The 14,430-nt window shown below is 41.4% G+C and overlaps 1 protein-coding gene across 1 annotated transcript in view; it reads left to right on the top strand.

The window, feature by feature from the left end:
- Positions 1-1,272: 1,272 nt before the first annotated feature.
- The window catches only part of LOC101869996 (cAMP-dependent protein kinase type II-alpha regulatory subunit), a 55,914-nt gene continuing 42,756 nt past the window's right edge, over positions 1,273-14,430 (top strand). The window contains exon 1 of the mRNA XM_005149397.3: positions 1,273-1,674. Coding sequence (XP_005149454.1) covers positions 1,425-1,674 — 250 coding nt within the window. The 5' untranslated portion in view covers positions 1,273-1,424. The remainder of the gene's footprint in view (positions 1,675-14,430) is intronic.

Below are 14,430 nucleotides of genomic sequence, written 5' to 3'. Positions count from 1 at the left end.
AAAATATTTACACTGACAACATGAAGCAGCCTGTTAGCACAGGCCTCTTTTCTCCCAAGACTAGCTTTCCAGCAACATCAAACCTTAAGGGCTGATGGCTCCAAGCCATGCAGCCTGTCACCAACCCCTGGGCATCGGCTGAACCTCCCTTGGACACACAAACAGATGACAGGTTTTGTTCAGATAATGCAAGCAAAAATCTGAATAAAGCATGTTTAACAACATGTGAATAGGTATATCCAAAGCTCGCATCTATAAGCAATTAATGAGAATTCACTTTTTGGGAATTCTTAATCTTGAATGCTCTCAGCATTAAGCTGATCAATGACTGCTGATGTTTTACGGATGATGGCATTATGGATTTACTCAGCTTTTACCAAAAGGTGTGAAGACCTGCATGCTGCTTCTCTTTGTGCTCACTAGTTTTAAGAACAGTTCTTTAATGAATTAATTCTGACAAGAAACAAGAGCAGTTGGAGGGCCTAAATCTAATTCCAACCAAGAACGAGATCTAGATTTAGATAATAGATGCAATCAAAGAAAACTGCCCTCTCCTGCTCTTGTGGAGCCCTAAAACACCCTCGCTGGCACTGCGAAGAAAGTGAAGAAGAAATCACGTGTCATGACAAAGACGCTGTGAGAGCTGGAGCAGCTCTGCTCTGGAGCCAGGCTGAGAGAGCTGGGCTGGCTCAGCCTGGCGAAGGCTCCTGAAGGGGAGACCTTAGAGCAGCTCCAGTGCCTGAAGAGGCTACAGGAAACCTAGAGAGCAGCTTTGGACAAGGGGAGAGGACAAAGAGGAATGTCTTTAACCTGCCAGAGGGGAAACTGAGATGAGCTCTTAGGCAGAAGCTCTTCCCTGTGAGGGTGCTGAGGCGCTGGCACAGGGTGCCCAGACAAGCTGTGTCTGCCCCATCCCTGGCAGTGTTCAAGGCCAGAACGGACACAAGGGCTTAGAGCAAGCTGTTCTAGTGGAAGGTGTCCCTGCCCGTAGCAGGAGCACAAACCAATCTGGGGTTCTGCTTGAAACAGGAGCAGCAGAACACGCCGCAGCCCCCACGGCTGCACCCCTCAGGCCGGCACAACCCGGAGCAGCTCGGCTCAGCTGCGCCCGCCCCCCGGGGCCATGCACCCACCGAGCCCGTCCCCGCCTTACTACCGGTCACCCGATACCCGCCCCCCGCCACCGCCCTCGCGCCGCGCCTTACTGTGACGCACGCACTGCTGCCATTGGCCTCGTGCCCGCTGCCGCGCATGCGGACATAGAACCTCTCCTTCCCCCCCTGCTCCGGCGCGGCTCGTGTGACCGGAGGGGACGGTAACAGTCATCGCTAGCGGAGGGAGGCCCGGAGCCCGGCACTGCTACCGGTTGCGGTACGGGGGGTGGGGGGAACGTGGCGGCCACCGCCTCCTCTGTCCCCGCTACCATGAACATCGAGATCCCGCCGGGCCTCACTGAGCTGCTGCAGGGTTACACGGTGGAGGTGCTGCGGCACCGGCCGTCCGACCTGCTGGGCTTCGCCGCCGATTACTTCGCCCGTCTGCGAGATGCACGCGACCAGGAGGGCGGCGGCACCCGCAAGGTGGTTAGCTTCGATGGGGAGCCCATGCAGACCGAGTCCAACGGCGAAGAGGAGCCTGACCGCGGCGACGAGGACGACGACTACGATTTCGAACGTGAGTGCCGGCTCTGAGGGGCGGTGGCAAGGGGAGGCTATGAGCGGCGGCGGGCCGGGTTCGGCGTGGTCCTGCCTCCCGGGGATAGGAGGGAAGCAGCTCGGCAGGCCGGCTGGTCTCCTGCGCCACCCCAACCTCGGTGCGGCTGCCCGGGTGCTCGGGGCTGCGGGACAGATTGAATGGGGAGTGGGGAGGAGGTTGTGGCAGCGTCTCCTCGCAGCGTGGCGGCCCCTCGCTGGGTGCACTCAGCGGGGTCCTACTCATCGCCGCTGCCGGCCGTGCATGGAGAGCTGCACCCTTGCAGAGCGGTGCCCCTGGGGGGGACTCTGGCTCGCCCTGACTTTAGGCCCTCCGAGTCCAGCGGGAGGCTCTTTCGCTGTGTGGGGTGTCAGAAAGCAGCTGTAGAGCTGGCGTGTAACCGCCCCAAGTGCGCCTGGGGTCTGAGCGGTGTTATCACGGTGAATCGAGCATACTGCCAAGCATGTGATATGGAAGATCATGTGTTATTGTGCAATATCTTCTTAACATTTCTGCCATTAAATCGTTGTGAACAAGTGTGTGTTTTTCTCGCTGAAGCTGGGGATGTTTATCGCTGCTATTGCTTGTTTAAAAGGGTTATTACAAAGTGTCAAAATGACTTTTTAATCTATTGCTAAATAGCAAAAATTCAAACCCACCTGTATACTCCTGTTAATACTGTAGCCCTCTAAGGAAACATACCCAAGCAGGACAATGGAGCACTACTGTCGGAACACGCTGTGTTGTGCAAAGCTCAGTGTTTATAATTTGGACTGTAACTGAGCTATAGTGCAAGATGTTATTTGTTTATGGTGGTACTTGGCATTCCCCGAATTTTGGACCTCAGCTTACTGAATGCTCCCTCATTATTAGACAGTAACTTAAGAGGAGAGGGAAAAGTGGGAAAAGGTGTGCTTTCCCTAAGCTTCCAGTGCTCTCATTTGCAGGTCTTGTGTCCTTGACCTATAATGTGAGTAAAGGTTTCTGACTTTTATTGATAGTGGATCCTCTTTTAGACCCTTTATGTCACCTTGTGGATGTGGTATGTTCTTATGTCTGTTCTCTGATTAAATTTTAAAGAAACAAGGAGAAAGTAAACGGTGGAACAAATCAGTGTTTTTATTAAGGAAGCCTTGAGAGACCAGCTATTTCTGCAGCCCTTTCAGGGTGGAAACTTTACAAAGTAAAACACAGCTTCTGCTCTTGAAAATATACAACCTAAATATGAGATGGGATATGTGAGAGGACAAGAACAAACTGTACAGTCAGAAGGCATTAAAAAGCAGTTTGCAGTTACTGTCTAGATGTGAATGTTTATTTTGTCTAAGGAGAGAGAGGTTCTGTTTAGAGTATGCAGAAGAAAACATGAGAGGTGAAGAGGACACTGGTAGAGACTGGGTTGAAGTTCAGGGGATGTGCAAGTGTGAGCATAGATTTATTAAAACAGAGTGATTTTGTGTGTCCTGCAACCCAGGCCAGCAATAATTTAAAGCACCTCGAAGGTGCTTTATATAATAAAAGAAGCTGTAGTTTGTTGTGAAGTATATTATTTTAAAATTAAGTTATAGATTGGAAAAAATGCAGTATATAGTTGGATGTAGTTGTTTTGTCATCTCTTTATATAGCATTTTTCTGTTTAAAACAACCAAAAAACCGTGAACAAAAAACCTCACTCCACCAGAGCTTTGAATGTCATTGAAGGCAACTTTTCTATTTCATAACCAGTTTATTTTGTTCTGAGATTTGCAAGACCTTTTCCAGGGTAGTAAGTGTAAATAAAGTTTTTCTCTTGAATGTTGGCAAGTGCAGTTCAAAGGATCCTCTGAAGTTACATGTTTACAGATAAAGCTCTAAAACGTTAGTGGTGGCAAACAGCTTTTCAAATACAGCTTTATGCGATGAGGCTGTGCAAAGCAGCAGTGGTTCTTTTGCTTCAAGTTTCTGCTTATCATCTTTTGATCATCTTAGAAAATTAAATTAACAAAGCTGGTCAGTGTCACTTCCTGTAGTCAGAGCCCTTTAGGCAACTGGCACTGTCAGTAATGCTTCATCTGAAAATCCGGTGCTCTTCCCTCCATACAGTTTCAAAGACCTGAGGGAGGAAGAGTTCTATGTTCTGTTGAACAGCAGGTGAGGGGTCTCTCTATAGGGTCAGAGAAACAGCTTTTTCATATGTTGTTTAACAGTGTGGGTGGCAGTCAGCCATGGCTTTGTGTTTTCTAGGTTTCTGTTGTTAACTGTTGTCATAGAAGGCTTTGATAACGAGTAAATGTTCAGTCAGAGGTTCTGGTATCTCTGTCTTCTATGAACGTTGCAGATAGGACCATACTTCTACCTCATTGTGAAAGACCAGATCCTGTGTGCTCATGGACTACTTAGCATTTAAAGGACACTTAAAGACAGAGAAAACAAAAAAATCTGAGAGTCTCAGATAACCCTATTGGACAGACCCCAGGTCTGTTTATTAATATTACATTTTTTCATTTTGGACAATTTAGGAAATGCATAATTTCACTGTGTTTTCCTGGGTTAACACTTTGTTAGCTTCCAGTTGCAAAGGCAGGTCAAATGGATGTTTAAGAACGTTTCCATGGCTGTGTTTAAAAAACAAATACGAAATTGAGGGATTATTTTTGTAAAGTATTACGTTAAGAAAATTTGAAGCTTGTTTAAATAACCTGATTGTATATATTGTGAGTAGGAAAGATGTCTGCACAAATAATGTGCTTATCTTCATGTGTCTACTTTTGGCTCAATATTAAATTCATCTAGCTCACTTGGCTGCATTTGCATGCTATGAGTTAGAGAACACTTCAGATAAGTTATCTGGGTTTTTGGTATGCTTTGAGTACATGTAGTGCCGAAGTGAGAGGTAGCTTAAAATCAGCATGAGCTCTTGGCCTTTGATTAAACCATGTGGCAAATGTCTTCATGTAGTTGTAGTAATACCAATGGTTCCCTTTCTGCCATAATGGCACTCTGTCAATGTGGTAAAAGTCACTGAAACTAGCTAGACTACAAAAGAGACTTCTATCCTCTTGTGTCACTTGGGAAATTACTTCCAATTTTATGTTTATTCTCTGACCCTCCCTGGAGTTTCATCCCCCATTTTAATTGGTTTTGTATATGTGATCAAAGGACATCAGGATTTGGCTGTTTAGCAGAGTGTGGAGTGTAATGAATGTGTGGGAAGAAGATGATGATACTGGGGGGAAGAACCTCAAGAGACATGTATCCAGTGGGCTGTGGCAGAAAGTGTATGCATATGGAGCTTTCCTGAGAGCCTTTATTGGATTGGTGTAAGTGCAGAATTGACAAGTTGCTAGAGTTGCGAAGAGATGCAAGGTGACAGCTTCAGAAGTCAGGCTGAGGACATAACCAAGGACGGATATATATTCTTAAAATGTGTCCTTGACTATGACACTTGTGATTTTAACAGGGAACCTCTGGGTGGATGTGTTAAGACAGTGAAATTAAAGCCACAGAAATGGTCTGTCCAGTGTTCGAGACAGAGTCTTGGCTTTGGGAAATTTTCTGTTTTCAATAGCACATATGAGGGCAGGCGGGCAGGTTTCCTTCCCCATCAGCTGAGGCAGTTGCACAAAGGTGCAAGGTGCTGCACTGTTAACTTCCAGTTTTATGTCTCCTGATTTGTAATTGTAATCAGTTCATTGAAAAAAACACCTGTGTTTATTCTTGGAGATCTCTAACAGCAGAAGTTAAATATTTTGGGGATTATATACCAACTTGAGCAACTTGGATACTGTAACTAATGACAAGTATTTTAGTGGAAATTGAGTTCTTCCTTTCCAGGGTTTCACCTTGATATTGAAGGAGAGTTTATGTTCTTTTCAGCTGCTTCCTGAGCAAAAGAGAGCACTCTGTAATGTATTGTTTTTAAAATAATAGAGCATATTGAGGAAGATTGTTATGAAGCAAAATGGTGCCTGTGAATCTGGCTGAAGAGGTATATATGATACTGTTTAGTTCTGCACTGAGCTTCTCAATTAAAATTCAAGGATTAGCTAAATGTCATCTTTAAAACATCAATAGGATATCTGAGCAGAAGGGAGTATGGAATTGTACATCATTAGGTCATGGATGTGATATGAAATAAAAGTTCAGTCCATCTTTGAAATATTTCTCTTTTAGCAGTTAATGAAAGTGCTTAACATTAAATTAAACCTCTTTCAGATTACTTCTTATTCTTAATTATCATTTGCTCATGTTTTCTTATTTTGTACTTGGCTGATATGTCGTGTGGAATTCCTTAGGAATTACTGTGCTACATTAATCACAAAGTGTTTACACTTTGTCTGTGTTAGTTTGCAGGTTAGGCCTCATTCCTTGCTGACTTCCTGAAATAGTTCTAAGGAAATTTGCATGATGGAAGACAGATGATATGAAAACTTTTGAAGGATAGCATAAGGAGAACAGTGGTCCTTCAGAAGAATACTGTTCAAGTTTTCAGATATAACTCATATGCATGGGTCCTTGCATATGTTCCTATGAGATACTGTCACCTTTAAAATGAAAGTGCTTTAAACTTTTTAGTAGTACTTTCACCTGCCTACTTCCTCCGTAATTGCGAATTTACTGGGAATAAAGCACAGGAGCTCCCCTGGATTTTTTGGTTTGTTGTTTTTTGTGTCATTAAAAGAGCCTCTCCTTGCAGAACGTCGTCGTTTTCTCTCTTTTTTTTTTTTTTTACAATATACTTTCATTGTGTAGAGCAAACTGAGTCCAAAGAATAGCTGCTCTATTTAAAACCTCGATAGCAGAGTGGGCACATTCATAATCTGATAATTACTAGTGCTCCATCTTTTTTTCTTTTCTTTTTTTACTTTGAAATTTATTTGACTGACTCATGTGGCTTAATAGCTTAATAGTAATTATAATACAGGTGGTTTGTGCTCTACTGAAATAGTGTCTAGATTTTTAGGGAGTGGAGGAAGAAGCTCGGGGCTATGATCTAACTGTATTGGGTGTTTGAGTTTAGTATCCTAAGGAATAAATACACATGCTTTCTTTATCATTTAGTTTAGAAGGGTGTATGTGTGTGCAGGTTGAGCAACCTGGAGGTATAGAAGCTTTAGAGTTTTATTTATTACTTGATCTCCATCAATAACATGAAATCAGTTACAAAGTGAAATATTAGTGATGCATCCATATTTTAAGAATATATTTCTCCGTTTAATTTTCTAATTTTAGTAGACCTTGGCAGCATAGTGCATGTTGAACGTGTTTAACATAAAAAATACCAAGTGAAAGACTGCTGTTGTGCTGTACCTGCACATGCCTTTGCTTTTGCAGCAGCAATTCTCACTGCCTAAAATCTGAAGGATAAACTACAGCTGGTACTAATGTAACTTCATTCCTTGTATTTCTCTCGTTCATGCAGGGGAACTTTGAAGGTAAAGTAAGTATTAAGGAAGACTGATTTCACTTCTCTTTAGTTACTTGGACAATATCTATCTAAAGCTTTTTTTCTGGATGTCTTTTTGCTTCTGTATTTGCTTATCACAAAGGAATTGCTTTTCAGCATTTGTTTTCAAGTTTGTACTTTATTACAAGGTTAGACTAGGAATTGTTTTTGTTAGTTAAGTGATGTAGTTCTAAGGGGGTCACTGTTTGTATCTCAACAGAGCCTGAAGAAAGGGTTCATCAGGAATCTTCAGTATAAATGACACTTTAAAATACAGGTGTTAATATATCCTCCTTAACTGAGGTGGTAAAATAACTGCAGGTATAAAGTGAAAGGAGAGGAGTTGCTGACTGAGAAACAGAATAGTAGATGAGCTGACTGAAATTTAGAGGGTGCTGAGGCGCTGGCACAGGGTGCCCAGAGAAGCTGTGTCTGCCCCATCCCTGGCAGTGTTCAAGGCCAGGTTGGACACAAGGGCTTGGAGCAACCTGCTCTAATGGAAGATGTCCCTGCCTGTGGCAGGGGATTGGAGCTGGATGAGCTTCAAGCTCCCTTCCAACACAAACCAGTCTGGGATTCTGTGTTACTAAATGTATATCGATTTACATCAGGAAGGAGTAACTTCTGTGTTAAAAGATTAATTTCTTGCAATTTTGCCATAGTTATTTACAGGGTTATTTGTATCATCCTTTTATCAGCACTGTTATTATTTCCACAGCATCTATGAAACAGTCCTTACAGTCTCTTGAGAAAAGTATCCTCTTATTCCAGTTTGGTTTTAGTGTGTTGACGTAATTGTTCTGCTGAGTGATCTGCACATTCTAAAATGTGAGGAAGCAAGTAGTATTCTCTTTTTTAATTTCTTTTAAATTAATATTCACAGTTTTAAATTAATTAATTTTAATAATTGTGGTTGTGTGCTAGTAACTTTACTTAACTGCTAAACTTGATATTTCCTGAAAGAGCTTTTGCTACCAGCTATAACTACATAGCTAAATTAAATTCTAGATGTGGCTTCCACTCTTTTTAGTAACCTGCTGTTACTTTGGGCACATAAAAACTGCATTACTCTGTGTACTAGCCTCTATAAAGAGTGTAAATGACTATAAGGGAAGAGGATAAATAACCCTTGTAAATAATGGGTGAATTCTGAAAAGCTTGTGTTTCCATGCTGAAAATATTTACTGTAAGAAAAATTGTATGAAACATGTAAAAGGGGATTCTTCTAGCCTGTTCTAAAATGAAGCTAAAGGAAATTATTGTATTGCAATACTAGATATTGTACTGAATACTAGCTTAGTTAACTGATATTTTTTGTTACATTTAATAAACTAGTATTAGATTGCTGAGACAATTCTGTCAGTGTTGCAGAGTGCCATCTTCCCCTTCTGCTAATACTGAAGTTCAGTTGTACCCTCTTACCTAAAATAGAACAATGGAGATCTCTGGAAAGAGGAGAAGACAATGGGAGAACAAGCTCACTTCCAATTATTCCCCAGTCAGTCATTAAACAGCATTAATGTTTAACAAAGAGCAGTTGCATATTATTCAGATTAAGACTGGAATTGTAGCCAAGATGAGCTATGAATGTTTCTCACTGGCTTTAGGAACATTTTCAACTTCATGAATGATCGTTCATATTTTTTTGTGAAAGAAGAGGGACATAATGACAAATATAACTCTTAACAAATGTAGTGGTTCCTCTTTTAGAAGGTTGTTATTCTTGCCTCTGTCATAGTCTTTGCATACTGTTCCATGCCTGGCTTTGTATCAGTGCTTCTTCGGTATGTAACAATTGTTCGGTGGTTTCTGATACATGAAGATTCTTTATTTCACATAGGTATTTTTTTCCCCCAAGGTGCCATCAGTTCTGCAGCAAGTGATGTGCACTCTTCTGCACTCTGCATTTTTAGTATCTTTAGGCATCACTGTGATGTGAAACAGACAAGGTAAATCATAAATCAGAACAACACTGGTTGGGAAAATAGCTAGTGAGGAATTTGAGAAATCTGAATTTAGACAAAACATCCACCTATAAAAGATGCTTGCACCAAGACACTAATTGTGCGAAAGGGTATATAGGTTTATGAGATCATTTAGTGCAGAAGTATCTTTTTCTTTTAAAAGTATGGATCTGAAAGAGGGAGTATTGGGTGGAAACCCCAGAAATGTGTTACACAGAACAGTCAGCTGCTTGGTTTGTGAAAATTACAGTGATCATGGAAGTGTTCTTTGTGTGCTTTAGCGGGTAGGACACTCAGGAGATTTAGAAGCAAGCAAGCCTGACTTACAGTTATACTGCTAGAGTTTGGACTCTGTTTAATAAATATGCAATGTCATGTATAATAAAGCCCAGCATTGTGTTAGCAGATTTGCTACTGGCCTTTTTCATACTGGGGCATTGCTTTTCTATGTAGAAATCGCAAATGATGAGTAGTGGCAATTCTGCTCTGAGTATAGACTTGGAAATGCCCTTTAGGGAAGTAGACTTATCTGGGAGCAGCCTACTTTCAAGGCATGTGAGAGGGACTGCAGGTATTCCTCCTGCAGCATTACTTTTATAGTAATTTAATAACAACCAAGCTTGAGTTTTATACTGCACTTTGTTCTCTCCTTCTATTTCCTGTTAACTTTCTGAGGGTGGCTTGAAGAATAGCTTTGCTTCTCGTCAGAAGATACAGAGCCTGCAGGAACTCAGTTTCCAATTGGCATGATGTCAGGTTTCGTTCTGAGGTCATCTTACAAAAGCCTGAAACCCTATACTGCTTTTTAGGTGTCCAAACCAAGATGGCCTCTGATCAGGGACCTTACCAGCAAAATTGAGTAATTTGTGGCAAAATCTCTCTCTAAACTGTTGTGTGAAGAATTAGTATTACAGGTTGGAGATGAAGCGCTGGTTTTGGTAAAGAGATGTTCTCCCATCAGTAACTGTGTCTGTTTTTTGAATCTGAGTGGTCAGTGAAGGATTGCAAAGCTTAAAGTTCTGCTCCTCTTGTTGCAGAACATCCTAAAAACATGTATGGAGTTTGTGCCGGGAGCAAACTGTGGGTTTTAGATGAGGGTTGAGAAACTACTCAGTATTTTTCCTATGTATTTTTCAATAACCTGTAGTGTGAAGTTCCTTGTTCTTGGTGATTGTATATAGACAGACTGCTACAAAGCCGGATGTCACAATGGCCCTTCATTTCCATTTTGGGTCTTCCTCCCTTGGGATACTGTATTGTTTTCTGCTTCCTATTGAGAAAACTGTATTCCATAGATGAGATTTTAGGAAAATTAAAATATAAATATTTGTCTGTTTTTTCCTGTTGGGGCTCCAGTAAACGGTGCACTTGTGTGGCAGCACTGAGCATTCAGGAAGAATTGCTTCCTTAAGAATATGCTCTAGTGTTAGGAGCTAGAGGGTCTCAGGTTGTCGTAGATATGGGGAGTATCTCTCTATGAAAGATGTCTTGTGAACAGCCCTGGAATGAAAATTCAAAGATGGAGTTTCCTGTTTCACTTTCCCTTTTTTCCTTTTTTTTTTCTTTTGAAGATAATTGTTGAGAAACAGTTGTTTAACATTTCATGTTGTCAAGGTTTTTGGTTAAAATGCGTATTTGTAATGCTCAAAGCTTTCTCAGGGGGAGGTTATGAAAGATGAAAGAAAAAAAGGCAGATTAACGTTCAGTCTTGTGACACCTTTGGGGAAGGGTGAGGGAAAGATTCTACAGATTGTGTTCCAAAATGCTAAAACTTAGGAGTGTTTGGGGTGGTGACGTTATTTGACTGTAGTTTCTGAAGCATATAGAAATTAAACATCACTGGATGTAGTTTGTATAATGATTGAAAATCTAATCTTGAGATTGTATAACTTTCATGATAAACAGCCATAAACTGGGCTTCAGTTTCTCTTCTGTTCTGTACGAGCATCTCTTATATCCCTGTGAAGTAATTTTAATTTCTTGCTGCTGAAAACATTTCAGTGTTGTGCCTTGTGTAATTTTTTCATAGCACTATGAAGTAGTATTTTTATGATGCGTACTGTTTTTGCTAGTGGGCGTTTTAGCTCTTACATGCAGACACTGTTAACTTCCCATACTTAAAAGATTCACAATGTGTATCATTTGTTTTGAACTCCTAACAGTGACTGTGGGGAGCTTTATACGAGAAGTTCTGCTCCTGAAAATGGGTTTATGTGGGAAGCGGAACCATGTAGCATTTGCCACCTGCTGCAGCTCACTTTGGTCAGGGAGTTTCTTTTTGTTGTTACTGGCAAATGAATGTTAACTTGTGCCCTCTTGCATGGGCTTCAAAAGTTCATGAGCATTGTAGGTGCAGTGCTTGGGAACATGGTTTAGTGGTGGACTTGGCAGTGCTCAGTTAACAGTCAAACTTGATCTTAAAGGTCTTTTCCACCCTAGATGATTCTTTAAAAGAGGACTTTCCCTGGGTTGGGGAGAGCACACAGATTTTTGCTGTTTTCCCTTTTTAGGCAACAGAACAAATCCATCTGTCTTCACCCTTCCTCTTTCCCCAAAATCCTCTTCCTGTGAAAGTGCACAGGATGCAGTTACTGAAAGTGTGTAAGGGGGGCAGGGCTTTTCTGTCAAAATACTTTCTAACATGGAGTCTCTTTTTTTTTACAGCTATATGTTTTAAGTAAACTTTACTGACGCTCATTTAATGTTTTTAGAAGTGTAAATACGAAGGAAAAAAGCTATAAAATACATTATTTTGAGATGTGCTACCGAAGTTATTTTTGCTCATCATTTGGTTATACAGCACATCTTGAAGAGTGCCTAGATTAGAAGTTCTAACTTTTTTAAATTTCAAAATGTACATATTTTAAAATCTACTCAGATTTATTTATACTTTTATTTATTGAAGGAAGCTCAGTGAATTATATCTGAATGGTATATAATAATTCACAAGATCCACTTGTAAATTATTGGTGAATATAACTGTACCGGTAATGAAGTAGTACTTCATGCTGTATAAATGCAGAGTCACAGAACTGCTGGAGATGCTAGGGATACTTCTATAGAATCCATGACACTCTTCTGTACCTTCTGTCTCATTGCTTTTGGCCACTCCTCAATGTGCTCTCTGTCATCCTCCAGCAGAGCTAAGGTTGTGCTGCTCGCTGCAGTGATGGGGGGGGGGGCTGGGTCCCTTCTAAAGCACTGGATAAGAAAATGGACATGAATTGCAGAGTCAGCTGTGCTCATACAGAGAGAGGATCCTGCACCCAGGAGATGAGGGGAAGCGAGCAGAAAACCTTGTACCCAGCACTCTGATTCCAGAGCTACCACTACAGGGTAAAATCCTGTAAATCTTGTGTACCACTTCTGCCATTAATGTAGATAAATCTGTATAGAGGACACAAGCTGTTGTTTTGTGTGAGGGTTTTTTGTGTTTTTGTTTGTTTTGCCCCTTTTTTTTTTTAACTTCAAACCCAGTAACTTCACCTGCAAGGATATCTGGGACTTCTCACAAACAACTGACCAAGGTTTTCTGGTTTTGGTTATTAAAAAAAAAATGTGATACGATGCATGGTACAATTTCTTCTCCAAATACTTTTTTTTATCTCCAACATGTCACATATGGGGGCACTTGTTCTTTGAATACACTTGTTTTATTTCAGAAATCAACACATCTTTGGTCTATTTTTAAGCACCCAATTAAAAAGAAAAACATGTTAATCAGCCTTCAGGAAACATTAAGCTTGAAACTGTTGATCTTTTGAGAGAGGCTGGTTTGAGAAAGGTCATTCATGAACACTTCAGGCAAGAGTGAGTCCTCAGTGGTGGTTATGTGTACAGGATGGAGTGCTAAATCTTAGAAAACAGTGACGTGGGGAAGGCTGCAGAGGCTATGCAGATAATCAGCTGATAATAGATGCCTCTTGTGACACTGGCTAAGAAGGCTGATACGTATGTTGAGGTTTGTTCAGGATGTGGATGCTTGTTGGCTTTTACATGGCATTAAGAGAATAAGAACTTTAGTATATTGTGGTAGGGATGAGAGGCTCCAGAAACTCTCTGGGTGAATTGTGCTAATGCTTGATCAGCTTGAACGTAAACAAGTATTTCATTATGGTAGATGGACCCTCCTGTGTTTCAGTTGTGCCTGTTGGCTCTCATCCTGTCACTGGGTACAGCTGAAAAGAGCCTGCCTCCATTGTCTTTGCACTTTCCCTTCAGGTGCTAGTAAGAGCTCCTTTGAGCCTCATCTTCTCTAGGTTAACAATCCCAGGTTTTTCAGCCTGTCCTCATACAAGAGGAGGTCCAGTCCCTTCTCTGTCTTTGTGGCCCTTTGTTGGACTTGCTCCGGTATGTCCATGTATCTCTTCTACTGGGGAGCTTGGAACTGGATGCAGGGCTGAGCAGAAGGGAAGGATCACCTGCATCAACTTGGGAACACTGCTCCTAATGCAGTGCAGGATACTAGGAAACCAGCATGTCTTGCCTACCCTATATAAGTGTACTTATGCCCTGATTTAAATGTGGATGTGTGAGATCAGGCTCTGAATCAGCTTGAAGTAACACTTGACGTTGGTGTTTCTAATTGAAATTCCTTTTGCTCTTTTATACAGATGAGATGATAGCACAACCCATTCCAGCTTTGTGTTCCATAAAAACATTCTTCTGTTTCATCATCCAGATCAGTAATGACAGTAGGAATTGGTAATGAAATTAGAAGTAACCCAACCAAAGAATTATGGGCTCTTATGTGCCTTCTGTTTTAGCTGTAGGATGCTATTCTTAATGCTACCTAGGTACCCGTAATTATACCATCCTAAGCTCAGGTTGACCTGGCAAGTATAGCTGTGTAACATCCATGCTGGTTATATAAAGCATCATCCCCTGTCAGTGTTGCTTCTTGTTTCTGCCAAGCTTCAAATCTCCTTTGTAATTTTTTCTTCTAAATTGCTCTTTTTTGTAGTCCAGTTATAGCTGTTTCTTGCTGTCACATGAGATACAGTACCTGACTTTGAGAGTGGTTCCAGTCTGTTTTGTCTGAGACTGTAGTAGCTGAGAGGCAAAAGGAAAAGCTTGCTATAATGTGTCTCATCTGTAACTGCCCACGTTAATTCTTCCTTTCTCTTCAGTGGCAACTTGAGCAGACCAACTGTATATCAGTGGTGAAGAAGCAAAGACCAACCCTTTTTTTCCTTTGCATTGAACAGATTGGAAGTGCTGCTGCAGTCAGTGGTCATCAATCAGCTTGTTGTGTGCTCAGGTTTGGAACTCAAACCTTGCTCTGACCTCTGATTTTTTTTTTTTTCTTTGTTACCCTTCCCCTGTTGAGTGTTTTAAAATGGTGGTGGA

Source organism: Melopsittacus undulatus, chromosome 9 (genome assembly GCF_012275295.1).
Source record: "Melopsittacus undulatus isolate bMelUnd1 chromosome 9, bMelUnd1.mat.Z, whole genome shotgun sequence".
Taxonomy (NCBI): Eukaryota; Metazoa; Chordata; class Aves; order Psittaciformes; family Psittaculidae; genus Melopsittacus; species Melopsittacus undulatus.
The sequence above is the reverse complement of the archived record's forward strand: the minus strand, read 5'-3'. Positions and strand labels throughout refer to the sequence as shown.